Source organism: Leuresthes tenuis, unplaced genomic scaffold (genome assembly GCF_036924035.1).
Source record: "Leuresthes tenuis unplaced genomic scaffold, fLeuTen1.0.hap1 SCAF_12, whole genome shotgun sequence".
Lineage (NCBI taxonomy): Eukaryota > Metazoa > Chordata > Actinopteri > Atheriniformes > Atherinopsidae > Leuresthes > Leuresthes tenuis.
The window spans coordinates 20688533-20716337 of record NW_027325366.1 but is presented as its reverse complement, the minus strand read 5'-3'; the positions used below and the strand labels follow the sequence as shown (position 1 = coordinate 20716337).

General features: G+C 42.7%; 1 protein-coding gene across 1 annotated transcript; it reads left to right on the top strand.

The window, feature by feature from the left end:
* The first annotated feature begins 250 nt into the window (after window positions 1-250).
* Window positions 251-27805, top strand: agps (alkylglycerone phosphate synthase). Its single transcript, XM_072397018.1, has 20 exons — window positions 251-469; window positions 3737-3826; window positions 4873-4963; window positions 5064-5184; window positions 5302-5376; window positions 6407-6478; window positions 7509-7588; window positions 8807-8887; window positions 10054-10179; window positions 10429-10537; window positions 14452-14579; window positions 15166-15217; window positions 16658-16734; window positions 16841-16953; window positions 18672-18741; window positions 20153-20214; window positions 20925-21014; window positions 22957-23056; window positions 23200-23257; window positions 26855-27805. The coding sequence occupies exons 1-20, from the start codon at window positions 285-287 to the stop codon at window positions 26974-26976; spliced, it is 1902 nt and encodes a 633-aa protein (XP_072253119.1). The 5' UTR covers window positions 251-284; the 3' UTR covers window positions 26977-27805.

Sequence of the window (27805 nt, the reverse complement as noted above, 5' to 3'; positions counted from 1 at the left end):
CAGTTCTAATCTGGTCTAACGCTTTATAAATACCTAACCCTCGCAACCTCGGCGTCACTATTGGTTATTCATTTTAAATCATGATAAAAATCCCCCCACCGTTCTCTGTCTCTAAACCTGACAGCTGAAAATATTTGCACTCATTAACTTTGCCACCTCAGTGTAATTCCTATGGCTTGGATGCGATATTTCCTACAGTCGGTGAAGGCAGCGCACTTTCCCTGTGTTGACCTCTGACAGCCGCTCATGGATCCGCTCCCTCCCTTCACAAACACGGAAGCAGCATGGCGTCCAACAGCAACGGCGGCAGCTCCGACAGTCACCGGATTGCACAGCACAGACTGAGTGTAATTGCCGGACATTTACAGAGACCGGTGGAGGGTAACACAGCTTTCCTAGCTGCGGAGTGCAAAGCCCAAGGGAGCAAACCTGATGTCTCCAGCGAGGGGAAGACGGTGCCTAGAAGGAGGTACAAGGCTGCGATGGAGCGGTGGACTACAGTTAATTTTCAGTGGCTTTTACTAGTTATTCAGTCAGACAGGCGGGTATTACAGTTCGAAGGAAGCCAGGCGGGTTATGGTGACAAGCGGGCTGTCACTTGTCCTCTAGACATTAAAAACGCTGCTAAATGTTGTTAAACCGGATAGTAGTTAGCTTGCTAGCTAACGTCACTCGGCTACAAAGTAGCCATTCATTTGCTACGGAGTGGGTGCGGCTAAGAGTTTGGTTTGGTCCACTTTCCCAAAGTTAGCTCGTCATGCAACTTATGACACATCGCTTAATTAGTCTCATGAGACACTGTCACTGTCAATGAGTTTGTAAACGCTTTACACAAGTGTTAACATGTTTGCTGTTCTGGCATTTTGTGGTGCCCCACATAACAAAGTAGACAGTCGAATTGGCTGCATTTTACGTAAACTACATTTAGTCGAACGGTGGGGACACCGCTATGTATGATTCATCCTTTTCATCACCCAGTCGGTATCTGTAGCTACCGAGCTGTGTGACATATTTGTTGTAGTAACATACTCAATTGATGATTAGATACGCTTTACGGATGAATCGCTTGGATCAGATCCTTTTTGCACAGGCACACTTTGAGGATAAAACATCGCGTATATACAGCAACAAGAGTTGCTGCAGCGCAACAATGAAACTTCTGTCTCCTCTGCTGCTCTGATTGGTCAAGACAGCTGGTGGCCTGACTTTCAACCTATTGCCTGCTCAGTTCCTTCTGAGGAAACGCCACCATAATTGCTGACATCTAGTGTCAGTCTGAGATAATAGCAGCTACTCCTGTAGGAAGCGCCCCACACGTATAAACATCTGGTTATAGTGGATTCATTACAAGAACGGTATTGGAAAATATGATGTCATCTGGACTCATCTGTTTTATCCCGATGTCAATTCGACAGTTCAGAAGAAGACTGATCAGACAAAACAGGAAAAGACTAAACAGAACTGTGAGCAGTTAAACAAAGGGCAGCATCGGTTATCAGTCATTAAAGCAGCGTAGTTACAGAATTTCACAAGGTATTGTTACTTGACCACCTTATGGACTCTCTTAAAGCTATTTTACTTAGTAGTATCAGTATGTGTAAATGCTCACAGGTGTCAGGAAGCTCTTTGCCTCTCTTTTGTTTCATTGTGCTTACCCACAGCCCTAATGAAATGATCATTTATCTCTGTTTATTACATGATTCACCACACACACTTACTCAGCTGATCCTCACTGCGGTTTTGCCGACATTCCCAAGTGTTTCCTGTCAGACATAATTCCTGATTGGCAGGTTGTGTGAGATCTTCAGTTGTGGTACGTTTTGTAGTCGAAGCGTGCCTCAGACACCACCGCCGATGCGGTGTTAATAGGATGTTTCCTCTGCCAAGGCAAAGGCTGAGGTGAAGGTATGTGTCCTAACAGCAAGAATGTGCGAGAACTACTCAGCCACATTTCATTGACTTAAGTGGCGAGACGGAGCACGGGCAAAGGCAGCGAGCGTTACATTTTGCTGCAGATCAGGGTAAAACTGTGAAATAGGGCATTGGACTTATCAGAGGAAGCACCTGCCAAGTTCCCATTCTAATCGCCTAATTCATCATTTGGATGAAAAGCAACCGATAATGTATACTATACATTTACCAACCAGCTTATTAAGTGCACTCGCTAAAACCCAGTGGTTTAATACAACAAACCAATGGTAATTGATTAAGAAATCCAGTTTTGTGCTGTTGTTTTGTATGGCAATAAACGCCAACAGTTTAGACGTTTGTGCAGTCACTGATGCCATATCTTATATATATATATATATAGATATATATACATATGTGTGTCTTTGTGAAATGTCTGAGCTCCATTTGTTCACATTCCTTTATGCTATATCTAGTTAGCTCATGCCAAGTTGATTTATATGTCTGAGAATGATTAATCACTCATTTGCTTCACTATCTGCACAACACCTGGCATCCTTTATTCTCAGATAAAATATTGCATATGACAAAACTTTCCAAATTAAAACTTCTTAAAGGGAGAGAAAAAAAAAAGAGGATTAATTTAAAGAGAAACACCAGATGACAGACCTTGCTTCCAGATGGACAAACATGCAACAGATGTTTTTTTTTTTTTTTGTGTGAGTGTGTTTGGGTGTAAATTCAAGGGCTAGAGAGATATCTAAAGAAATGCAACAAGACTTCTTACTGCCGTGCCTGTTGTCTGAACTGGTTTGTTGGTAACTGTGATGGGAGTTTTGGTTTATTCTCACTGCCGGGCCAAATACATTCTTCTGTATTATGTTCAGCAGCTATTACAACGTATCATTGGTGTTGAGGCTTCATTAGTATTGATTTAAGTGTGACTCTATAAGTATGAGTGTGTTGCTCTCTGCAGGCATTCAAACATGACAGCTGTGATCTTATAATCTTTACTCTATAGTATGTGCATCCCAAGTGACCCGTGAGTTACTGTGGATCTCTAAGTGGCTGCAGAGCTGTCTTTTGTCAGCATGTCTGTGAGCAGCACAGTCGACTCTGTGCAGGAATAATGAAGCGAAGATAATGAAGCATTAACTTTAATAGTGGATATATTGATATGGTCCTTAGCCGTAGCAAGAACTGCATTTGTTTGAGAAAATAACACATCCTATGTTCACAGCAAAGCCCAGCCATGTTGTGGGAACAAAATCAGTTATCTTCCTCTCACTGTGGTTCCTCTTTGTACAGCGAAGAACAGAGCTCTACTTAAACTAGGCGCGGATAAGAATTACCGACATTTGCAATACATGTAAAGTAGGTGAACACAGTAGATGGGAATGGCTCACCGCTCCGACAACTTCCTCTGTTGATGGATATGCTATTTGGCTGCGTCGCCTCGGCGTGGTTTTTGCGAGCCTGTGTGCAAAGTGTTTTGGTTTGACGGGCAACGAGGGAATATTGTAGGTGTGCATGCCTGCAGCCTCCCACACTGCAGCTCAGAGTGAGGTCGTCCGTTGATGAATAAAAATATGGAGACTTTGGCACATTTTCTCTCAGTGATTTCCGGAGATTCAAATATCAATATGAAGATTGAGCTTGTCAGGAAGAGCTTTCCCTTAAGAACTCAGAGGGACTGTAGGGGCAACATTAGAGTCTATCACTCAGAAAGAACCTTCGTGTGTTTTTGTAACCCCCTCTGATATTTCATGTCTAAACTTAAGAGTACAAGTTGCTGTCCTAATCTGTGCCAATATTTGCTTTTCCACAGGCAGGAGATTATGAAATGGAATGGCTGGGGATACAGCGATTCAAAATTCCTTTTCAATAAGAAAGGCCAAGCAGAATTTACTGGCAAAAGGTAACAGTATCACTCATTGCTCTAAGGCACTGCTCACTGGTATCAGATGGTGATTTAAAGATATCAATTACATTCACTCCCTTTAATCTTGTTTTAGGGGCTGCATTAAGCTTCAGGATTCATTATGTTGGTGTGACTTGAGGCAGGAATTGTGCATTGATCTCTTTCACAGCCACTACTTTGAACCCTGCTTTTGAAATCATTTGCTGTCTCCTTCCTACGCTCACAACAATGTGGTGCTTCTGCCACCTAGTGGTTGGCATTTGAACTGTTGCTTGTTATCTGAGAAGATCGCCGGTTGTGATTTTTTTTTTTCAGCCTTTCTGCTGAATGCTGTTAATGCTCATTTAGCAGGAGCAACAATCCTCTCTGCTCAGAATTGAATCATTTTAGGGTGGGTAAAAATAATGTATTTACAGATTACAGGAGGAATAAAGATGTCATTTGACTGCCTGCAGGTGTTCAGAAACAAAACCTGTTATCTTCAGTCTTCTCCAGTTTCAGACTGAAAGAATAGCCTCTCCCACATCTTGATTTTGCCTTGCATGGTCTGTGCAGAGTCGTAGGTGGTTAATGTTTTTGTAGGACATTGGGAACGGGCGCGGTATGCATGAGGATGCACTTTGAGTAATTAGCTAAACAGGATGTTGCATAGCAAATTGTTTCCTCCTGTTCAAGCACTTGCTACAAACTGCTCCATGCCCTCCCAAGTAAAAGCATACCTGCATTTTACCCAGCAGCCATTGCTGGGGTGAATAGATGGTGTTCTGTTTCTTAGTGCTCGTTGTCACAAAGGGTTTTTCATTATTCTGTGTGTTTTCGCTGTGCCTTGGACAAAAGCACACCGCATCTTTACCAGCAGCTCAATTATGCAAGGGACAGTGAGGGCGATCACAGGAGCAGCCCTGTCGCTGCTGCTCTGGCTCAGAGCCTCACTGGACTTCCTACTCTACTCTAGATATTTTCAGTTCAAATTTTTCATTTCTGCTGTGGCTGGAGACTTTAAAAAAAAAAAAAGTAGCTAACTTCTCCTTCACCCAATCCAGGTATAGGCTGAGTGGTATGATCATTCCAGGACTCAAAGATTGGTTCGAAAGCACGTTTGGTGCCAATCTGCAGCATAAAACTCCCGCAGTAGTGAGTGAAATTCATGTTTTTGTCATTGGGGTTTTCAGTAAATGGGAGTATACGGCACTTGAAACCACAATGTTTCTGCTTTTGTTTTGTTTTCATTCAGCCCATTCTGAGCAGCAGTGCTGTGCAGCCTCCCACTCTAAATGAGGCTTTCGTGGAAGAGCTGAAATCCACAGGTATTCCCTTCTCTCACGATGTAGAAGATCGGGTGTTTCGTGCTCACGGTAAGGCAAAAAGGAATTGCACGTACAGCGTCATTTTTAAAAAATGTTGCAGCCTGCATCAGCCTATGTTCAGCAATAAGGAGTTCATGTCTAATTAGCATTTGTGTTTTCTTGCAGGCCACTGCTTGCATGAGATCTTTGCTCTGAGAGAGGGGAAAATTGGTCGCATCCCAGATATGGTGGTTTGGCCGAGTGAGTTCAGAAGCTGTGTTGTTGCTGTGATTTCCCCCCCCACCCTTCCTAAACCGATCTGTTTTTCTCCTCCCACGTAGCATCACTGATCCTCCCACCGGCTTAGATGATTTAAAGGGTTAATCTCTGCAGAGGCAGGGATATTAATATGTATGAGTGGAAGCTTAATAAGAAGCGTCAGGGGGAGGATGGGTGACACCCTATACTCCACAGTCTGGCCCTGCACAGTACACCCATGAATTATGATTCTGAGATTGGTTTTCTCTTGTTATGGCTGGCACTATTTTATCATGCAAATGAGTGTTGACTGATGGTTGAAACTTGATTAGCAATCTCCCAAATGGGCAGCAAATCACCAAGCAACTGTAGGCATATTCTCATCCACGCTGGCACCGAATTTGAACTTTCCCAACCCGGCGAATGCACTCATTTACTGTGTATAATAAACATTTTCGATCCATAATTTGCATTCCTCAGTTGTCCCTCAAAGTCGAACTGTGTATTTTAAGTGGATGCTAGGGTTGTTGGGTTGTAATCTGTTGGCAAAAGCTGTATATTTAATTGGATGAAAGGAAAAGGGAAAAAAAAAAGGTGCTAGAATGTAAGCATTTCTCACTGCCTCGTAAAGCACTTGAGGCCAGTCAAGCACATGCATGTGGGTGGGTATTGCTGCTCTTCCCACTCACTCACCTCTCCAGCGTGAATGGATGTGGGCCCAGTGATTGGTTGAAACACATCTGTATTGATCCAGCACATCCCACCCAAGAGAGCAGAGCTTCACGCAGTCTGACTCTGCCTGAGGAAGGCCCCAGGCAAAATCAAAAGCTACGCCAGCCTCTCTGCTTGTGCCTGTGCTCTAATGGCTACAGCGAGCTACAGTAAATTCATATGTTGCCTATCGCACACACACAAGCCATCTCTCTTTCTCTGTTTAACTTGTGTATGTGTGTGCTTTGTGGCGTTTACTAAATGTTTTTTTCTGTTTTACGTTTGCCAGGTTTATTAAAACGGTTGTTTCCGTGTTTTTCAGACTGTCACAGTGATGTAGCGAAAATTGTGGAGCTGGCGTGCAAACACAATGTTTGTTTGATGCCATACGGAGGTAAGTCCTAGGATCAAAAGCTTTGATCATCCCAATTAGCTTTCACACAGTACATGTTCTGGACACTTGTGTTTTTACATTTCATGATCTTGGGTTTATGGTTCATCCCCATCCTGTGCTTGGGATTGAATTGTAATTAATAAATCAGAAATAAGGTTATGCTCACTGTGCAAAGGATGCCACGTAGAATTCCCTGCACTGCTGTGTTTGTTATGCTGCTTGGAAATGAAAATGATATCAATCACCTCAATCTACTGGGCTACCGTCCCAAACTTATCAAATATTTGCAGCTCATATGTTATCCCTTTTCTTTTTTTTTCACCCTGGCAATGCCACTGTCTCTTGTTTTCTATCAAATATTCCATGATGGTTAAAGGAAGAAAGTTATCTTATCTGTTTGTGGAGAGTTGTGTAAATAAATCATCATTGATAAGTCACTCATTTCTGCAGTTCAATCCTGATGCATCGGGTCTTGCAGAAGAACTCGATAAATTACACCCACAGAATGAGTTACATACATCCTGCATCCTCATTTTACATCTTTACTTTGGACCTTTTAGGTTTGATGAACATGAGCATATTCGTTTTAACGAGAGAGGCCAAACTATGCAAACATAGCAGAGTTTTATGTTGTCTTTTAAGCAAGTTCTAGATAAACGGTTTAAAATCCAAGTTCAAAATTGGCAGAGTTGTGAGTGAAGTTCTGAAATCTTCGGGCGCTTCAGTTTTCAGTCCTCATCGTAGCCACATCGCAGCATCCGTGTGGCCTTTAAACTCAGGAGGGTGTTTGTGTCGAACACAGGAAACCGTCCAGTGTGGTCACATGACCTGTGGGAAAGCTTTTCCACAGTAACTCCTGTCGTGACATCTTGATTGTGGGTCACCGTCATGGCTTTCAGGGGCTCTTAATGAAACTGAGCCATTATTAGTTCCACCTGAGCTTCCCTCACTGTGACGAGTTAAACTGTGTGCTGAGGAAATGAAAAAAAAAAAAAAAAGGTCTCTTCTAACTGTTGTTTTTCTCTCTTAGGTGGGACTAGTGTCTCTAGTGCTCTAGAGTGCCCCCCAGAGGAAACTCGATCCATTGTCTCTTTGGATACCTCACAGATGGTATGTAAACATCTTCGTTGTACATGAGGATAGATGACAATGGAGTTTAACACACGATATGACACTGACTTACCACTTTTTTGGATAAAGCAAGCTTTGAGCTCTCCGTTTGCGTCAGCTGGAGCTGTAATGTCACAGTAGCTGTCTGTGCTCATTGCTGTGAGTGTCTCCGTTTATTGACCTATTTAATGGGACTCAGTTGATCGATTTTCTCTTTATAAGCGGAGAACAGAAAACTGGTATTGGCAAAACTCAGTTCAAAGCACATGGTATTTTTGTCACCAAAATCTTTGTACTTAACATTCAAAATACCGTTGCAGCCGATGGATGTGCCAACCCACAGAGATTTATTATCATCATTTAAATCATTTTTATTTATCCTGCAAAACAGTTAGTTGTTTCTACGTTATAACATTGCATATAGTGTCATTGTGATTGGAACTTGAGTAACACAGAGATGTTTAAATTGCTGCCAAAGTAAGAATTGCTGTATCTGCTTGTGTGTATTGAGACACAACCTAAGTATAGCATCATCCATTAATTTTAATAGATGGTCGTTCTTCGTAATTATGATAAGGTTTCATTGGCTGGAATATAAAATGCTCAACAGTACACTACAGCCCTTTGATCCAGGCCCACATGTAGGTGATATACAAGCTGTCCGGATGCTGCTAGCCTTACCGGTCATTGAGTTTGATGCCATGGACATAAGTGACCAGTTTTCTATGTCGGAGGTCAGAGGTGAAGTGGCTCCAATGGAAACACATGAAAGGAGCAATGTGATGGGAACATAAAGTTTATTACCTCTGGAGAATAATTGATGGCAGGTATGACATGACTTCCTGCAGGTAGGGGAAAGCCACGTGCTCTGTGGACTAAACAAGAGGAATGTATTTGGAATTGGATGTTAACCTCATGTAAGATGACTGTAATCTCCCTCCTGTAGCTCCCAAAGAAATTCTTTGTGTTCTAAGATTACTGTGAAGAGACTGAGTCCTTAAACAGACGCACACAGACTTAGAGTTTAGATTAATTGCACGATGATAGACGGCTTTCACAGTGAGATCTTATAACTTACGTCAAACCTGTGGTACTGCTCAACTCAAACAAACAGCATTTGGGCAGCATCTTTAGTTTCTTTAGCCGTAAAGCATTAAATTACAGTGTTTATGACTTCCTCTGTCATGTGTTTGTGTTTTTTTTTGTTTTTTTTTACAGAACCGCATTCTGTGGATCGACGAGAAGAATTTAACCGCACACGTGGAGGCTGGCATTGTCGGTCAGGATCTAGAGAGATTGGTAAGCATCGCTTGTCCATTTTCAGTGATTCACACTGACTGCCGGCAATCAGACAGTATGACTATTCTTATGCTGGCTCTGCATGCTAAGTCACCTTGCTACTCTTTGCTCAGTCGCTCTAACAGGGTTTGGGTAGGAGTTTGAGATAGGAGAACAGTGCTGACGGGGTGGGGGGGGGATTAGAGAGTGAGATGGTGGTCATGAGCAGATGGCACCATCAAGCTAATTCAGAAAAATGGAGAGGGAGCGGGCGTTTGATGTGGAGGAATGCGTGAGCTGCATCTAAAGCAGACTCCACCTCTGCATTTAGACAGGGCCGAGTTGATAGAGCAGATGGGTCTGAATTATAAACTGCCTTCCAGAGGAGTGCGTGGTTAAAGGAAACCTGCCTTACCCTTGTGCTTCTGGGGGGCATTGTTCTCATACTTTAAAGTCTTTAGTATCATTATTGTTAAATGTTTTGCCAAAAGATGCGATCTCTAAAAAATAACGCTGCCTTGAGTAGAATTAATGTGCTTCTGATGACCCGTACACCCTTCTCAAAGCCTAAGGGACAGTGCATCTGAACGGTTTTTCTTCTCAAAAGGTCTTTTTGCATCAGATCATCGAAGAGGTACAATGTAATGGACATGTTGGCCGTAACAACGTTCTTTGTGGTATTTTGTGCAGTGGACGGGGTTGTGCAGCATCAAGTTTTCATGAGCACGGAAAGGATTCTGTTATTGTTGTTAACTGATGTTCTTAAAGCCAACGTTTGTCAGTTGGAGGTGACAACTAGAGTTCACTGCCATTATTTTCCATACGACAGTAATACACTCTGACTGATATTTGACACCCCACTTCTGCTCCACTTCCAGATGTTTTGTCCTCCTTCCACTTGGTTTATTTTAAGCTGTTGTAAAAATCTGCAGCGCTATAAAACCGTTTTTTTACATTGCAGTATAACTAAAGCAATGAAATGCAGCAGCAGAGCTGCAATTATTTTTTTTTCTCCCCCCCCCCCCCCGTTCTTCTTGCTATTTCTCTTTTGCTTGTTATTAAAACATTCTTGCGGGTTTACAACATCAGAGTTTTTTCCGAACATTTTTGGTTCATTTTTTTAAACACCACAACAAACACACGCTGTCTGTCCTTTTTATTTTTATTTTTATTTTTTTTTATCTCAGCTTAATGAGAGCGGCTACTGTACAGGACATGAGCCAGACTCCATGGAGTTCAGCTCCCTGGGGGGCTGGGTAGCAACTAGAGCATCAGGCATGAAGAAGAACATCTATGGCAACATTGAGGACCTGGTGAGTCACATCCCCTCCCTTTAACTTCCCTGCTTGTTTGATCCATACACCCAATGTGAGGGCTCACAAGTTACTGCACAGCAATTAGAGAGTAAGTTATTAGCTAAAGTTTTGTGGACTTTACTAACACCTCTGGTATCGGTTATGAAATGTACACATTTGACAAGCTCAGTCATATCCAATTGATGATTTTTGCAGAGAAGGAAATGATGCCATTGTTTGTTATTTTGCTGTGTTGTCCCTCGATAGGTTGTCCACATAAAGATGGTAACTCCACGAGGGGTGATTGAAAAGAGCTGTCAGGGGCCACGCATGTCCACGGGGCCAGACATTCACCACTTCATCATGGGCTCAGAAGGTTTGCTCACTCTTGTCCGATTTCAGCTCACCGCACCATGCAAGCACAGTCGTGCACACTTAGCGTGGGTTTTCTAGCATGTGGGCCTTTCTGATAAAACAGTTACATCAGGGCAGCTCTCAAGCTCTGCGCCGCTTACATATTAACTAGCAGTGGTTTAAAGCAGATATGGAGGGGGTGTTGGTGAGGAACCAAGCAAGTGTCCGCTGCACCCCATCTGCAGTGCCCTGTCCTTGTGAAAGCCCACAGAGAATACTGCCATATGCCAGGTTCCCCCTACATAATGAGGGGGTTCAGCGACTCTTGGCACCGCTACATTAAACAGCTGTGGATACAAACTTTATATTGGCCCAACAAAGCTCAGCAATCTGCTCCCTGGCTGGGCTGGCTGGGATTGCAGCAGAACTCTCAATGTGTGCTCATTGGATGTGATTTCACAACCAGATCAGTAAATAAGATCAAAATGAAGCATTTTTAAAAAATGAATTTGGTCATTTGGTTCTTTTTTTTTTAATGCAAGTCTTGAAAGGTGCTGACTTGAGGTTTACTGTGATCTACACCATATTAAGCCACTTTGAAGTTGCCAGCTTAGAAAACGTGAGCTCAGGCTTCGTGTGTTGGTTAACAGTTGCCATAATTCAGAGATAATGTTAGCGTCGTGGGTTCTGTCCTGACAGTATGACTTTGAGAGCGAATGGCTAATGATCCAGCGAACGAAATGTTGTCATTCCTGAGTGATTTTTAAGTCTTTGGAGTTGGGAGTTCACATAGTTTCAGTTACGTGACTGAAATGTGAATCGGTAGAGAAGGGATGATAGCGATACTGCCATCTTAAGCTTCTCATTTGTGGACAATTTAGAGAGCAATGGGCTTGAACAATGACAATAATTTTCTCATAGACTGACCAGTTATGTCTCAGCTGCTATTATAGTGTGCGTCCATAGTTCTAGAGCGTTAAAGATGGATCTGCTGTACTGTAAAGTGAAGTCCCCTGAAAATCAGAAGGGGTTTCTTCACAAAAAACGAGGCTGTTTTGTTTAATTTTGTTCATATGGTTGCTTTGTTTGATCGGATCTGCTGCTCACCTGAAAACATTGTGAAGCAAACGCAGAAACCTTCCACAAGAGCTTTTAAAAAAAGTATAGTCTGATATCAGAATACTCAAGCGCGTACTTTTTGCAAAGCACTTTTTGCAAGCTGCGCCACATCTCAAAAGCTGGTCTTTAAGAAGAAACCAGTCAGGATTAATACGATCAAAGAAGAGCTTGCTGCTGGGTTTTGGTAGACAAAGGAGAGATAGGACAGGACCACACATCTCTGGGAGTTCATGCTCACCTGGGAGGACGAACAGTGGAACAAGTAGGTCACCCTACCACATGGTCTCATTAAAATTATCTACCTCCTCAACCTAAGAACCCCATCCTGCAGCCTGACAGTAGGCCACACCAACAACAGCAAAGCGCCACATTAAAAACCCTCAACTATGCTCTGCATGTTAAGTTGAACACATCAGTTTTCTTAGAAATTGCGGTGGAACCTCAAGCTTCTCATTCTCTGCACAACAACAGGGTCGTATCTATCTCTCTGACCTTGAAGTAGCCTGAATGCAAAGCAGTCCTTTCTTCTTGATTCAACCAGCGTAAGGAATGATTGGAGGGATCAGTGATAATCCCTCTGCCTTTTCAACTCCTTTCAGCAGCAGATAATTTAATGTGCAGCCAACTAATGCTTATCTGGAAATGATTGATTCTGTTCGGTTTCACTGTGGTAAATGCTTCGACTCAGTTTTTTTTTTTTTTTTTTGGGGGGGGGTTGTTTGTTTTGCTTAGTTTTTTTTCAAAATGCATAAATCTTTGTTACTTAATGTTGTGAATAGTTTCCCCGACACAAATGCTAATCCTCAGGATGAAATTTGTCAATAGATGAGGCAAAGAGCCCTCTGTGGCACCGAGTTTCTCTGATGTTGCTGTTCTTATTAGCTTTTTTCCCCTCCTTCACTACTTTAATGTCTAGCTCCTCTATCTCCCTTTCTCCAAATTCCAGTTGCTCTCTTGTTCACTGGCTCCTCCTTCATGCCGTTGAGGAGGAGGAGTCTTTTCTCGGGTGAGACTGTGTTTTCCAGGAGGCCACGATAGAGCAGCATGTGGCATGTAGAGTCGAGAGGAGCTCAGTAAAAACCATAACTGGCTGATGAAGACTCCTAATGGACAATAGTTATGTTCGCAAGGGATTGGTATATAAAGCAGTTGGTCTGTTTTAGGAGCAAAGCAAAAGGTTTGCTTTGCAGAGGCTGATTGAGTACTTCCTTGGGCTGTTAAATGTCTAGAAATGATGAAAAATGTTTATTAAATCTGTCAAAAAAAAAATATCTAAAGATTTTCAGTTTACAATGACATAAAACAGCAAAAAGCAACAAATCCTCTCATCTGAGAGAGAAATAGTGCTAGAATTATCAGCAAAGATTAAGTTTCTGTCCACACAGCCATAAACTGCACACATTTCATCCTACAGAGAGTCATGGAGGTTTGCGGCGGGGTTTATTCTGGACAGAAACAAACATGCTTATTTACACTCACACTTTAGGCCAATTTACAATCACCTCTTCATGCATAAGGGTTAAACCGTCCCGACGAAAGCTCACGCAAAGAAAGGGAAAGAGTTGAAGGCATTGTGCTGCTTCTGACTTTCTCTGTGGGAGACCGTTGTACATGTCCACGGACTTTAGTCTTTAGTTGAATTGTGATTTTTGTCAGATGACGCTGCGGTTATGATTAGGATTTTATTAGAGCAGAGTAACAGCTTTAAGAGGCTAAGCGGGCTGCTTTTGAGTTTTTGGCACTTCAAGGCATCAGACAAAATGAAAAGTAAGCCACGTGAATAAAAAAACAGCTTTGTTGGGATTGTGGCTGTATAAATTTACACTTAAACTTTACTGCTTTTACCAAAAGACGGAGCTTTGGAGGATGTGCTGTCTAGTTCCATTGACATCTATTCGAGTGTATAGAAGCAAAGCGATTCTACCCCCCATGACATTGGTGTTAGTTTGGTTTTGATAGTTTTGATTTCAGACCTATATGCATTTTAAAAGTCCAGTTTTGGAAGAACTGACACAATGATTATTTTTTTTGAAGTTTCGTATAAATGTGCTCTAGGCGTCACTGATAAACGATCCACGTTTTCCTTTCTGCCAGGGCTGGAAATGAAACCAATTCCCCGAATGAAGTACACAACCCACACAGCAATTCATCTGGTAGTGATACACAGTCCAAAAGTGTGAAATAGATTGTAACAGTTGGCAGGAGTTGTTTAGGATATTTTTCATGAGCCACACGAGTCATTCACTGTCAGCTGGTCATAATGGCTTGCTTGGTTATTAGTACTTTATCATAGAAAAACAAGTGTAGCGTCTCAAAATTTAAACCGAAGGTTGGGAGGGTAAGTTTTATCAGGAATCTGATAAAGCTATCTGACAACATTCCCTACCGCTAACTTTCAGAGATACAAGCTCTCTTTCTTTAATAAGCATGAAGCAGCTTCAAAACAAGCAACCTGAGTCCTTCAGCAGCAGCAGCCACTAATGGTTGACAGTTTTGAGGGGGTCGTAATGTCAGCCAGAGGTTTCCTTGTACCTGTGTAAGTGTTGCTGCTGTTGGCCTTGGTGCCTTTGATAGTGCCCTGCTTTATTTCCTCTTGCTCCTACATGGATAAATCTTAGTCCCCCCTCCCCACCCAGTGTGGGGTTGAAAGCCAGATGAAACGTGAGACAGAGGTCACCCACTTGACCCTTAGGATGTGTACCAGAGCCCTTTTTAAAAGCTCTTTAAGCTCAACTCTGAGAGACGTGGCTCATGTAAATTGCAAGAAATGATAGACTTCTTTTTTGTTCTTCTCAAAATCTCGGTGGTTTTCCCCAGGAACCCTGGGTGTGGTTACCGAGGTAACAATGAAGATCCGTCCCATGCCAGAGTATCAGAAATACGGCTCGGTGGTGTTCCCCAGCTTTGAGCAGGGAGTCGCCTGTCTTCGAGAGGTTGCCAAACAGGTATCGAGTTCATCTGTGCTTAACACACCCTTGAAAATGAGACTTTTGAGATGTTTTTTCGTTTTTTTTAGCTCTTCACCCATTTAAAGCTCAGATCTATGTGCCGGGTGTACAGACACAGCAGAAAGTGTTTATAGTCACAACATCCTTAAAGGTCAAAGTCATCTGATGTTTTCTTCTCTCATTTAAGCCCTTTATTGATAGTAATTTGTGTCTGTTAGTGGTATATAGTAGCTTCAATATATACTACTATTAATTCACAGCTTAAACACACCAAGCCATCAACCATCAACTTTAGTTTAGTTGGAGGCTTTTGAGGACCAGGGTGGACTTATTTTTTATGCATATCCATTAGTAAGTTCACACAATGAGAGCAGTTTAATTTCTACTTTCCTTTTTTTCTTTTCTATTTTGTGACAACCTAAACAGAGAACCTTATGTAATGGGGTCTTTAGTCTCACTAATAATATGGGTTTGCTTTATTTTGGCTCAGTTAATTGTTGTTATTCTGACTTTTTTTGCAGGAACTTTGTTTCAAACTAACTGACAAACCTTTTTTCTTTTTCTTTTTTTCTTCATCCCCCAGAGGTGTGCTCCAGCATCTATACGTCTCATGGATAATGAACAATTTAAATTTGGTAAGTTTCGTGTGATCATTCACAATATAACCCAGACCTGGAAGCATTTCTTTGGGTGAACATTGCTCTCGTTTTAAGTGACACATGTCTTATGGTGACTCCTCACTGTACAAAGAGGACTTTATTTGACCTGGTTTTCATTTCCAGGGAGTGTTTTTTTCTTCTTCCCTTTTTTACTCCCTCAGTCCTTTTGTAACCTTCAGCTTTAATTAGAGCTTTGAAACATGAGGCACATGGTAGGGTTTTAACCAGCAGCCAAATGATTACACTCTTTCTCAAACTGCATTTTGTTTGTCAATCTTACGGTTGATGTTTCAGTTTATGAATATTTGAGGTGTTGCATTCAATGAAATCAACCTCTGCAGCATCAGATTGTTAAATTGATTATTATTTCTGCAGAAGAAACACACACACCACACACACACGTGCGTACAGGGAGACCGAGACTTGAGGCACTATGAAAAATAACCCTGGCAAAAATTAAGTAGTTGTTGCGTTGAAGTTTTATGATGTTGTTACTTGAGGTTTGCTGGAATGCATCTGGCATTGCCAGAGATCTCTGTAAAGTTCCCCAGTCCCCGAGGATCTCATTATCTCTCCCATATTTCCACTTTTCACAGTGTAGGCACTTCTTAGCGTTAAGTAGGAAAGATAAAGTGACCGGTATTATTATTTATTTATTTTCTAACAATGCCTAAAACTCGAGGCACCTTTTTTTTTCCCTCCTTATTTTTTATCATACTGGCTGTTCAGTAAATTGATATTTTCAAAGGTTGTTTAGGGTTTGGGACTACAGGTCCAGTTTTGATACTTACGAACAACAGCAAATCTGTGTAAAAACGGCTGCAATCAAATCGCAGGCAGTAGAGTAAGGTGTAACTTTGTCTCTCTGGATTTTAAGTATTAATTAACTGCTATGATGGCTGTGAGAGACCTTAGGACCTGCAATCACATTTTGGAGTAGAAACAATTAGGACACTAAGTGATGAAGAGACTTGAGCATGGGGGGAAATAAATGAACTGTTAAGTCTCTGTGACATCACCCATGAGTTCCCTGCTGTGATTGATAACCATCCCATTGGCCCCAGCCCCTCATTTTCGCTTGTCCGCAGGCGCTTTTGTGCGTCCGATCAGGAATAAATCAAAAAGTGAGGGTGAGGAAGACGGATATCACCGTGTCAACCCCACTTCCCTTCGGAAAATCTCTGATTTATAGTCGCTGTCGATGGCAGCCACTGGCCAGTTATAAAGTTATTCAAATGTTGCCATTTATATTTCCTTCTTTAGTTTGAAACCCCAAATAAATCTGACTCGCTTGGCCTCTCATAATTCTGGAGGATGGAAGCAGATGGCGTCATGCTTTGTCTGATGTGGGGGAAAGATGGCTTCAGTTTGTGAGGTCCACCCCTTAAAAAATGAACTTCTCTGATATTTTCACAGGTCATGCCCTCAAGCCTCAAGTATCTTCGCTTTTTACTTCCTTTCTGGATGGGCTGAAGAAATTTTACATCACAAAGGTTAATAATCGGCAATTAAATCAAATAAATGAGGAACGATAATTACAAGTGAGCACTGGTGGGTTTTTTTTTACGTGAAAACTGACGCTAGCGTTTTCATTTCCAGTTCAAAGGGTTTGACCAGGACCGCTTGTGTGTGGCCACCCTGCTGTTTGAGGGAAACCGCGAGAAGGTTTTGCAGCACGAGAAGCAAGTTTATGACATCGCTGCAAAATTTGGGTGAGTATTTGCTCTTTTTGCTGTTTTTGAAACGAGAAGAGAACAGATCCTGGGCAGCTTAAGCACAGAAAAGTGTCGTTACGTGTGACTTTAAGCAGGGTGTGAAGCTTTCTTAATCTCTGACAGTAAGCGGAAGCACAGATTTCTGTTTTTTTTTTTTTTAAGACTGAGGTCTTCTACTCAGTAGTTACCCTCATTGTGGATTGATGGATCACCTGTGGATGTCCTCCTGTCAGATCACCTGTAATTTCAAATAAAGTGTGGTTTGGGCAGTGATAGTGGGGCAGAGTCCCCTGAGGACAGGGTAGGGCAAGAGGACACAGCTGGGTAGTGCTCTGCTGATGTGATTGATCATGAAACAGATCAGTGAAGACTTCCAGCTTGAGAGGGAACCAGTATCTTTAACCTGATTTAAAGCTTAGAGAACAGCACAGTAGTCTCTCAGATGGGTTCACGGTATCTTTTGCCACACAGAAAATAACCAAGCCTTATTTTGATAAGAAAAGGTGGTTAAAAAAACAAAAGTTTGCAAAACCTTTAAACACCTTTAAACACCTGTTTTCTGGTTTCCTGTCATTGAATTAAAGGACATAGTTAGCAACTCGTATGCTGTTATTTTTTTCTTTTTAAGTGTATCATTATTCAGTTATTTTCTGTTTGCTTGAGCATGTCTTAATCTTAATCCAATTAACTCATAAAGTGCCTTATTTAAAGAAAAAAAAACAAAATAAAGCTTTCTAGTGTTCTAAAACATCCTCGGAAGTTTTCAGTAATAAATAAGAAAATGAAAAATGGACAGAATTGTCAGCTTTCACTTTAAGTCTTTGTTTCCCAGCCTGAGAAAAAAAAACATGAACCAATAAGCATTTGATGGCAAAACTCTTTGGTTTTCATTATATTGTTTATCCAAATGTTTAGAACATGTCTTTTATGACGATGAGTGAAACATGCTAACACACTGTGCTTGATGCAAATGTTGAATCTGGTCGGAATGGATGAAGTTCAGCAGCTAACGGGAGCATGAAAATCTTATTTATTTGAATGTGTTTCTTTGTTTGTTTTTTTTATTGCATCTTTCTGTAAGTGAAATATGTATTCAATTCAAGAGCCCATTTCCATCAATTTGTAATCCATTTCAGCCATCACCCTGCTGAATATAAGAAACCAGTCTCTCTCAATAAGTCAGTGTAACTGATTTCCTCCCGGATCAGGCCTATTCATTATCTATTACTGTTAGTGTTACTGTGTGGCCCTATGCCCAGATTTTCAGGTAGCTGGACTGCTTCCCTGGGTGGTAGGACGCCATTAAAGCTGAAGGAGCTTGTCACTTTCATGCAGCATCCTCTGCATAATTGCATTATTTGAAAGAAATCGTGATCACCCATCAGATAAAGTGTCAGTGATGGATTAGTTAGCATGGGTTTTGGCGAGGAATGTTTTCCTCTGGTGTTGGGAAACAGGAAGAAGGGTGAAAAATCAATGTAGTGATTTTCTAATGAGCTTGGCCTGATTAGTTTGGATGTTAGATGAAAATGTGATTACCCACTGCAGGTGATAGATGTGTGGCTGACCTGTGGCGACGCACGGAGCACAGCGGCATTGATCTGTACATTGTTGGATTGACAGGCTTTAAGACAGCTGTTGTGAGGGGGAGCGGTCTGAGCAACAAAGCTGAAAGAAAAGAGCTGTTAAATATTAACCCCGTTGTGTCTTTCCAGGGGCCTGGCAGCTGGAGAGGACAATGGGCAGAGGGGCTACATGTTGACCTTTGTCATCGCTTACCTCCGGGTGGGTCACTTCTCTGGCTTTTCCTCCGACTGAGCTAACGGGCAGGTGGGGCGGGCGGGGTGATTGCAGTTTGACAGCAGATAGGATAGTGAGCAACGATGAAAGGCTGCAGAATATGACCTCAGGAGGTCTTGGATTTGATCTGGTCACAGTTGTTGTCAGTGTGTCCAACACTGAGGCAGGAGAGCACAGTGGCTACTGACAGAATGACAATAGCGAGTTGACTCGGGTCAGTCCTGTTAGAGGCCTTTCTGATGATCACAAAAACATCACCAAGCAGGGCTTTTACATATACTTCAGTAACCGTGTTACTGACAGCTTTCTGTTGGGATTTAACTTTTTTTCTGTGCATTTCTTCTTGAGAAAGAAGAAGTCTTTGCTATAGTCTCACTTCACCGCGTGCAGGACAACCATCATGGAGCTGCGACAGCACTACTTCATAACATAGCATTACATCTGCATTTTCAAAACAATTGAATCCACTGTCCTTCTAGAACTGAGCGTAACACACAGCACATTTGTCAGAACAGATTTATCTGCTTTGAACGTTCTGTAGATATGTTGTACAGCATTACTCCTTTGATCTACAGACTAGCAGCGAAAGAGGCTTCTGAAGACCTAAAGAGGTGTTTTATCTCTAATCTGTACGAAAGTTTGAACTGGAATGCTACAGTTTCCCAATAAGGTCAGAGCCTACATTCTGGTTGGAAGAGGTTACAGGGTGGCGCATGAAGCCTTTGTTAACTGTGTATCCTGATTTGATGCATCTAGTCACGTTCATCTCCCTGCCACACTTGCGGGTAATTGTGACGAACATAAAAGCTATAGAGAAATGCGCCACATTTTGATGTTGTTTTCTGGTGCACTGCTTCTTTCTCTTTGGTGCACGCAGCATTAGTTTTTGTTTTTTTTTCCCCCACATTCTGATGCAGAATAGGAGCGGGACTTTGGGGAATACAGCTAACCACGAACTGTGCATTCGTGGAAGAAGGTGTTTTTGCAGAGTCAAGAGGGTCTGACAAGGAGGATTGAGCTAATTAAATCTATGAAACATCCATAATTGTTTTCTTTGATTTATCTGATGTGTTTCACAGCAAATGCATTCTGCAGAGTTTTGAGATCCAGACCTGTTTCCAGGCTTGCCCTGAGTTACTATTGATCAATATAAGAGAATAGTTTTGCTCAAGATTGTGCTCTTTTTCACCTTTGTATGCAACATAATGCTTCGTATTAAACAGACTTACTGAAACAAAAACTAAAAAAGTCACTACATTGAAATTGTAGTTGTCTGGTGGACTTTTTGTCACCTATTAATCCAATGAGTCAAAAAATATTTTTCATCTTTTGCATGTAAATGTGCTGAATGCATTAACTTATCCGCCTCCTAATGTTGGTTTTGTCCTCCAACCAGGACTTGGGGATGGACTACTATGTGATCGGGGAGTCCTTTGAAACCTCTGTGCCTTGGGACAGGTAAATCCAGTCCATTTTTCTCCCCCTGCTCCTGTTTTTCCTGTTTTTTCTTTTATTTCTCTTTTCCTCTTGTCATTTGCATTCATCCTCGACTCTGCTTTAAACGACTGTGCTAGTAATGGTGGAGCTGTAGGCTGAAGACTACAGCTCCACCATTACTGACGCATTCATCTGACAGAGGACACAGACCTTTGACTATTTGTTCTATATGGGGACGTTGTAATATGCAAGTCACCTCACGATCTGCATTTTTTGGACATGTTGTCATCATCTGGCTTTTCTCGCGCAACAAACAGCAGCACGTGCAGCTCCCTGTTGTGTAACATGCCTGACGGGAAAGACCAAGAGATCAGGCACCGAGGCGAGCATATGTGCCTGGCTCATTACCCATCCTCCTCCCCATCCTCCACAGTGCACACACGGCTGCACATGCTTAGGACTGGCGGCCATTTCCACACCAGTGGGAATCTGTCGCACAGTGGTCGTCGCGTTAGTCAGTCTGTCGTCCTCCTCCTGCTTGGCCTCCTCGGCACTTTCTGGATTTTGATCATTTTGCCACCACTATTTGATTTAATTTGCAGTCTGTTCCCCATGCACAACACTGTTATGTTTTAAATGCGCAAAATGCTTCAGGAGCTACATGTTATGGCACTGCAATGTCGTCTTGTTTAGTCATGAATTATTAAATCTTTCATTACGTTTACTTCCAGGGTGTTGGACATTTGCAGGAATGTAAAGGCGCGCATCGTTCGAGAGTGTAAAGATAAAGGAGTTCAGTTTCCACCATTATCCACTTGCAGGTAACAATTAATAAGAACAGTTTTGATAAAGAATTCAAAAGCAATACTGACTGTCTATTGCAAGCTGTAACACTGGGGCAGAAAAAATGCCTGCATATCATGTTTTTAATTGTGAAATTAATGAATCATTTAATCAAAATGAAAAGATCACTCCCATTTTCCCTCCGATTTCTATGCCGTGTCTGAGATATTCACTCTCAAGTCTGTTTGTTCTTCGCTGATATGAGTCTAAGAAGAGCACCTCATCAAACCAGCGACGTGTTATTGTAGTTTTGTGGGATGCTACATTTACCCTTTGAACAAAATAATGTTGTTGTGCTTGCTGTAAGACTTTAAATTGTTCTTTAAGTCGTAAGGTTTTGCATGTCATAATAAAAATAAATGATCTGGTCATTACCAAGTGTTGAAATGAGGTAAAAACTACCACAGATGAACATATCACACACTGGCATCATTTATTTAACAAAAACTACGCCAAAATGCAGATTCGGTTGTTTTTGAAACCTCATTTTGCAGTAATGATTTGAAATAATGGTTTTCTGTATGAGGTTATCAGTCTCTCACATCCTTGTGGGGGAATTTTGGCACAGCCTTCTTTACAGTATTGCGTCAGTAGGTTGAAGTTTGTTGGTCTCTTCACAGGGCCGTTGCAACACATTGATTCTTTTATTTTTCAGCTGTTCTGTTATGTATTTGAGTTTGCATTTGGGATCATTGTCCTGTTGCATGACCTATTTTCAGCCAAGTCACTCAGTTCATGGTAAACCGAAAGACTGCAAAAGTGTCCCAAGTTCTGCGGCGGCAAAAGCAAGCCCAAATCATCAGCCCTCCGCCACAATGCTTGACAGCTGGTATGAAGTGTTTGTGCTTATGTGCTGGGTGTGGTTTTCACCAAACATTGTTCTGTAGTTTATGACCAAGCATCTCCACTTTAGTCTTGTTTGTCTCATGGCCATTGTTCCAGAAGTCGTGTGGTTTGTTTCCATGCAGCTTGGCACACACAGGCCAGAGGGAGAAGAAGCTTTCTCCTAGTAACCCTTCCAAACAAGCCATGTTTGTTGTGTCACGAACCTTAATATGTCACGTGTTTTTGTACTCTGTGCTTTGTTTTTAGATATGTAAAAGCTGCGAGAATAACATATCCGTCACTAAATTCCTCCATGTTTTCATCGTCTCAACACGAGCAGAAAGGAAGACTTTCCTCAAGTTAGAATGTGTTTGTCATATGTTTAAACCAAACCAAAAACACCAACAGTTAAGCGTATACAATTCTTAATTTTGGCATTTGTTTGACAATTGTTTTGATATTTTATTCTTTCTAAACACAAAGTGCTCAGGCATTAAGCCAGTCCTTGTTGAGTGAGCCAGAATTACGTAGACAGACAGACGGATGGACAATGTGACAGACAGACGGCGAGCTGGTTGAGGAGCACCAGGCTGCCGCTCGCAGATTGCGGACAGATTAGGCCTCAGCCTGATTATGCCACAGCCATTCATTTCCCGGCTGCAGTCTGTCACATGATTGATTTGTCCATTTAACCTCTAGAACAGTCAGAGTGCCAGGTGATGGGCCATGTCAAATGAACAAGGGCTCTGCACCCTGCTCCTCTGCAGGGAGGGAGGCCAAAGATCCAGCATTCAAACTGAAGGAGCATTTTTTTCATTTTAACTCTGAGGCTATTACACCTGAACTCAAGCTGCATTTTGATTAGAAGCACCTTTTTTTTTTGTTTATTTTAATACAGCTCAGATGATTCTGTTATACGATTCAGATTACTATATAATGTATGACAGCGTTGTTATTAAAGGTGCCTGTGCTTAAGTTTTCTCTTTGCTTTCTGGTAAACATAAAGACAAGCCCTTTATTTTCGATTACATCTTCAGAGGATGTCATTATATAGTTTTTCCCCCGCTCCTTTAAATGCTTTTTTTGTTCGTGCAGGGTGACGCAGACGTATGACGCCGGTGCCTGTGTCTACTTTTACTTTGCCTTCAACTACAGGGGACTCAGTGATCCAGTGCATGTGTATGAACAAGTGGAGGTGGGTTCAGTTTTATTTCCATAAACATTATGACATCATCTGTCCTCCTCAAAGATCCCGCAGCCCGCAGAGGGAATGCTGAAATATGGCATCATAAAATGACATTTTTTTCAAATTTATTTTTGTTTTTTCGTGTTTCGCAGCATGCAGCCAGAGAAGAGATCCTTGCCAATGGAGGGAGCTTGTCACATCACCACGGAGGTACCAAATGCTAATTTCATACCTTCTTTCTCACACTGCACAGAGCAGGTTTAGATTGTTCATAAAAAGCACACTGAATTGAACAATGGGATACCTGCTTCATAAAAACCAGTTGTACGGAGATGCAGCGACAGCATGGCGAGCTTTCCCAGCACGCTCTTCTGTGCTGGCGAGCGAGCAAGTCGTGCTGTAAATGTGCATTTGGTCTGAGAGCTTTCACTGTTTCCTTCACATGTCCAGAAACTTTTTTTTTCCCCACTGCTCACATGAATGATTCTGCTATTTGTTCATTTCAGCAGTGACCAAATGAAACGTGAGCTGGGAAGGGCTGCGAAACAACTCTCCGGGCCCCATCAGGGCTAACCGAAATGGCTGCCTTATCTATATTGCCATCCGCCTCGCTGTTTTCATACATCACTTCAGGCTATTCATCACACCTGTCAAAAACAGTATGCAGTGAATCAGCTGCGATATTAAATCACAATTTCTCCTGAAGGCGGGGACGGGTTCAAAATTAAAAGATTGCTAATAATAAGGAGGCAGCGGGTTGGGGTAAATGATGCTGCCGTTATCGCTGGCTGTATACTGACCTCCAAACGGTGGCCCGGCCACCCTGAGCAGCTCCAGGAGGGGGTGGGGGGGATATTGATGCAGCTCCCGTGTGTGCGAGGCCCACTCTGTAATTGTGATTAATAACAGTGGGGCTCACTATCTGGGCGCAGACAGGCCGGTTTGTCTGCCCACAATCAGTGCTTGACAAATGGAGCTTGTTTCGCTGGGTTTTGTGCATCAAACAAAACAGATGTAGTCAAGGATGGTGAGGTGGGAGGGCACTGGAGGAAATATACATTTTTGTGGCCCTGTATTTACAGCAGGTCACTGTTGTGCTTGCGTGGGCAAAGGAAAAGGAATCTGGGCGTGTAGAGCGCTCTGACCCTTTCCCTGCAGGACGCTCCGCTAAAACCACCGCGTGTCCACTGCTTTTTGACAAAAAAACGACAATTTCTGAAGTTCAGAGATAAACATTTTAAATTTGATTAAAGGTTGGCTCTTACAGCCAGAACAACGGGAGAAGTGTCCTCTTTAACTAGGTCGCAGTGGTGAAGAGTCGTCCAACATCAGTCACGGGGAGCGTCATCCATCTATCAGCCCTGCACCACAGCCTCTCAGCCAATACTCCGCCCTGGCCATATCTCAGGAACGCAGGGCTGCCTCCTCTCCCTGCCTGTCAAGCACTGACCCCCATTTGTCAGAGAGAGTCGAAGCTCCTCTGAGCCTCTGCTGCCCTCGCTGTATGAGGGCACCCGGCATCATCACCTCACTTTGTGGCCTTTCACAGCTTCAATCTCACAAACTCTGCCCGCTGCACCTCCACACAGGTCGCCGCGCTCAGGAGACAAAAAAGAATAACCTGATTTAGAGACGTTCCCCTCACGCCCTGAACTTCCCCAGGCTTTTCTACACAGGAGAAATATCACTCTGGTTTTTTTTTTTTTAAAAAAAAGGGAAAAAAAGTAATTTCTGAAATAGCTACCTGCTCTGCTTTGCATGTCTCAGCTGCATAGACCAAGCCCGGTGAGATTGATTGCAATAGCAAGCAAGAAAGAGAGAAAATGACAAGATAGATGTGTAAATTATCACAGTGATGGAGGCAATGATGCAGTCGCAGCACCTTCTGTTTTCTCTCCTTTTCCTTAGAGGAGGGAGGGATGGAGGTGGTAAAAGGGGGAAGAAGTAAAGAGGAGGAGGAGGGGGAGGTGGTAGAGAGCTGGGTGCTGTCTTAGTTACTGAGCAGCAGCTGATTGGTCCCTCCGTCACCATCTGGATGTTTGTGTGGTATCAGAGTCCCTGGTGACCCTGCTGTCTGGCCTGTTTTGTCAGGAGACGGGGCCTCAGTGGCCTCATGGCTGATCCCCATCTGGATTTCCTGGCTGGACTTTGATAACATGGCGCTGTAATGCGTCAGGGTGGCCCCTTCCCTCATCATGCCCTGTCAACATTGGGGCTCCCTGCTGCTGATGCAGAGAAAAGCATGTGATCAGAAAACAGGAAAAGGAAGTTGTGTGAACCCTCCCATCAAGGATTCTACCGTTTCACGCTCTTCTATCTAATCTCCAGTTATTGCACTGCTGCTTTCAACTGTTTTCTGAGCGAACAGCACCTGTCCCAAGCTGCTCTGTTCTCACTTTATCTTTGTGAGTTTTGGAATGGAGATATCGAGCGTTTGTGCAGCACTGGCATGACCTCCAAAAGTTAACATTTACCCAACTCTGTTGCACAAAAAAAAAAGAGGGAGGCAATTAAAGGTAAAACGGCAGTTTGTCTATTAACACATTCAAAGTTTCAAAGTTTCAAAAAATGCTTTTTGAGCAACAAGTACCACCAAATTCTTCTTCAGTTTGGCAATTAATTAGGATTAATTGTGGCGAATAAATGACTTATTAATTTAACTCCATTTACCCTGGAAGGATAATGTACATTATGTTAACATGTGACCACAGATCTATATACACTGACACTCCTGTGTCCGTCCTGCTTCATATTCTATGTCATTAATTCCTCTTCCCTCCATAATGTGCCTTCAGTCGAATTTCAAAAAATACACCAAAGGAGGGGGCGGGGGGGTCGGTTGCTTGCTGAGCTTGGTAACAGCTTTATTCCTCGACAAGCCACCTTTGTCTGTTTTTGGTCTATTTTTGACTCGGCTATTGGCAAAACATCTTTTGACATTTTAAAGCTCACGCATTGATATTTACCAAAAAAATCTAATAAAAACAGTTGAATATTCCAAAAAAATATTCAGCTTTATTGGCACTGTTGAGATAGAAGTTTCAGGGTTTTTTTGTTGTTTTTTTTTTACGACTTGAACAAGCAGAAGGTTTCCAGCCCCGTCTCTGGCTCCAGACTCTCCTGTCGGGCACAGACGCTGTGGAGTGTGTCAGAGAGGACAGCTGGGGAAGTTATGGGTACCCTCACCAGGCTTCATGCCGAAGCCACTCTCGCTCCTCCGGTTCGGGGTTTGGATGGGATGACGAGGTGCGGCAGACGGCCAAAGTCGTGCTGACAAAGGACCATTGTGTGGTGCTCTGTGATCGGCTTTGGCAGCCTCGTGGCGATCAGGCCAATGTCAGGGCACAGAGCGGCGCCCAGGAAAGCAAAGCCCAACACCCCTCGTGGGTCAGCTGGAGCGGTGCTTGTGTGCACAATGAGACAGAAACACACAGGGAAAAAACGGTCTCGGTGACTCGGGAGGGAGGGAATTGGAGAGGAGTGGTGGCTCCACGGAGTGAGGGAGCCGGGGACGGACCGCTACAGTCGCCAGCCGTCCCCTCCTTTGGGAACACACAGAGCCTAATGAGTTTGATAGTCTGCTGAGCTCCATAAATCATGCCATGCAAAACATTTCTCCTCTCTGAATAAAAGCATTTATCACCCTCTGTTTATTCACTCACTCTCACAAGATTGATTGGCTCCCAGCAGCCTGCTGAGCAATCAGCCATGCCGATTCCTCCATTTCTCCCCCATGGTCGTCTTCCTTGGTTTGTTTATTTATTTAATTTTTTTATTTATTTTTTTATTCTCTCCTCTGTCATTCAGTGGGAAAACTTCGGAAGGAGTGGATGAGAGAGACCGTCTCCAATGTCGGCATTGGAATGCTCAAGTCTGTCAAGGACTACGTGGACCCTAACAACATCTTCGGCAACAGGAACCTCCTCTAAGTTTCTGCTCCCGTCAGTCTTTATCTCACCTTTTTTTTTTTTTCTTTCCGAAAAGCATCTTGTCCATTTTCGGATTAACATATACTAAATGTGAATGTAGAACGGACAGAGATCGTCTTCTACATCAAATGTGTGATTCGGTGCCATTAAATGATTCACCCAAACCTTTTCTTTTACTGTATAACGCACTTATCTGCTGTAACAATCACGGTCCTTGTCGTTGAAGGTCATTTATGCTGTTTTTTTGCGGCCTCAGCTTCTTACGCGACGACCACGACGCAATTTGATGCATATGTTTGTCATACTTGCTTTTGTTTAACCAACTCTTTAAACATTCTTGCCAACAGCAAAATGCACTTGTTCTCATGTTCCTACTGTGTGTTTGTGTGTGTGTGTGTGAGGGGGGGCACCTCTTTAGTAGTCATTTCTAGGTGAATGCGCTTTCTAAAGCTCTGTGCCTTTCTAAAGCTTTTGTCTGCCTTCCCTTCTCCTTCTGCACACTTGTGTTCAGTGAGTCCCTTTGTGAAGAGAAGTAGTCTTGACGGTCCTCAGTGTCTTCCATTTGTCTTTTCTTGCCCTCCTGCCTTCTGTTGTACCGACCTGTTGCCATAAGAGACTTGTATCTGGACTGAGTGTGTTCGTGTGTGCCTCTTCTGACAAACCCAGCTAAACCCTTGTTTAGTGCTCAATTTTGACAGCAGTCCTACGATGTCCAGTGTGATTGCAGAGAGAGATGTACTTAGTGTGTGTTTAGTTTTTGTACTGAAAGCGTTTACCCCGCACGGTTTGTTACTGAAAAAGTGAAGTGGAAAAGGACAAGAAAAGAGAA

Coding starts and splice junctions, on each gene's coding strand:
- agps (XM_072397018.1), top strand. CDS start 285: ATGGCGTCCAACAGCAACGGCGGCAGCTCCGACAGTCACCGGATTGCA. Junction 470..3,736: donor AAGACGGTGCCTAGAAGGAG/GTACAAGGCTGC, acceptor GCTTTTCCACAG/GCAGGAGATTATGAAATGGA. Junction 16,735..16,840: donor AGAAATTTTACATCACAAAG/GTTAATAATCGG, acceptor TTTCATTTCCAG/TTCAAAGGGTTTGACCAGGA.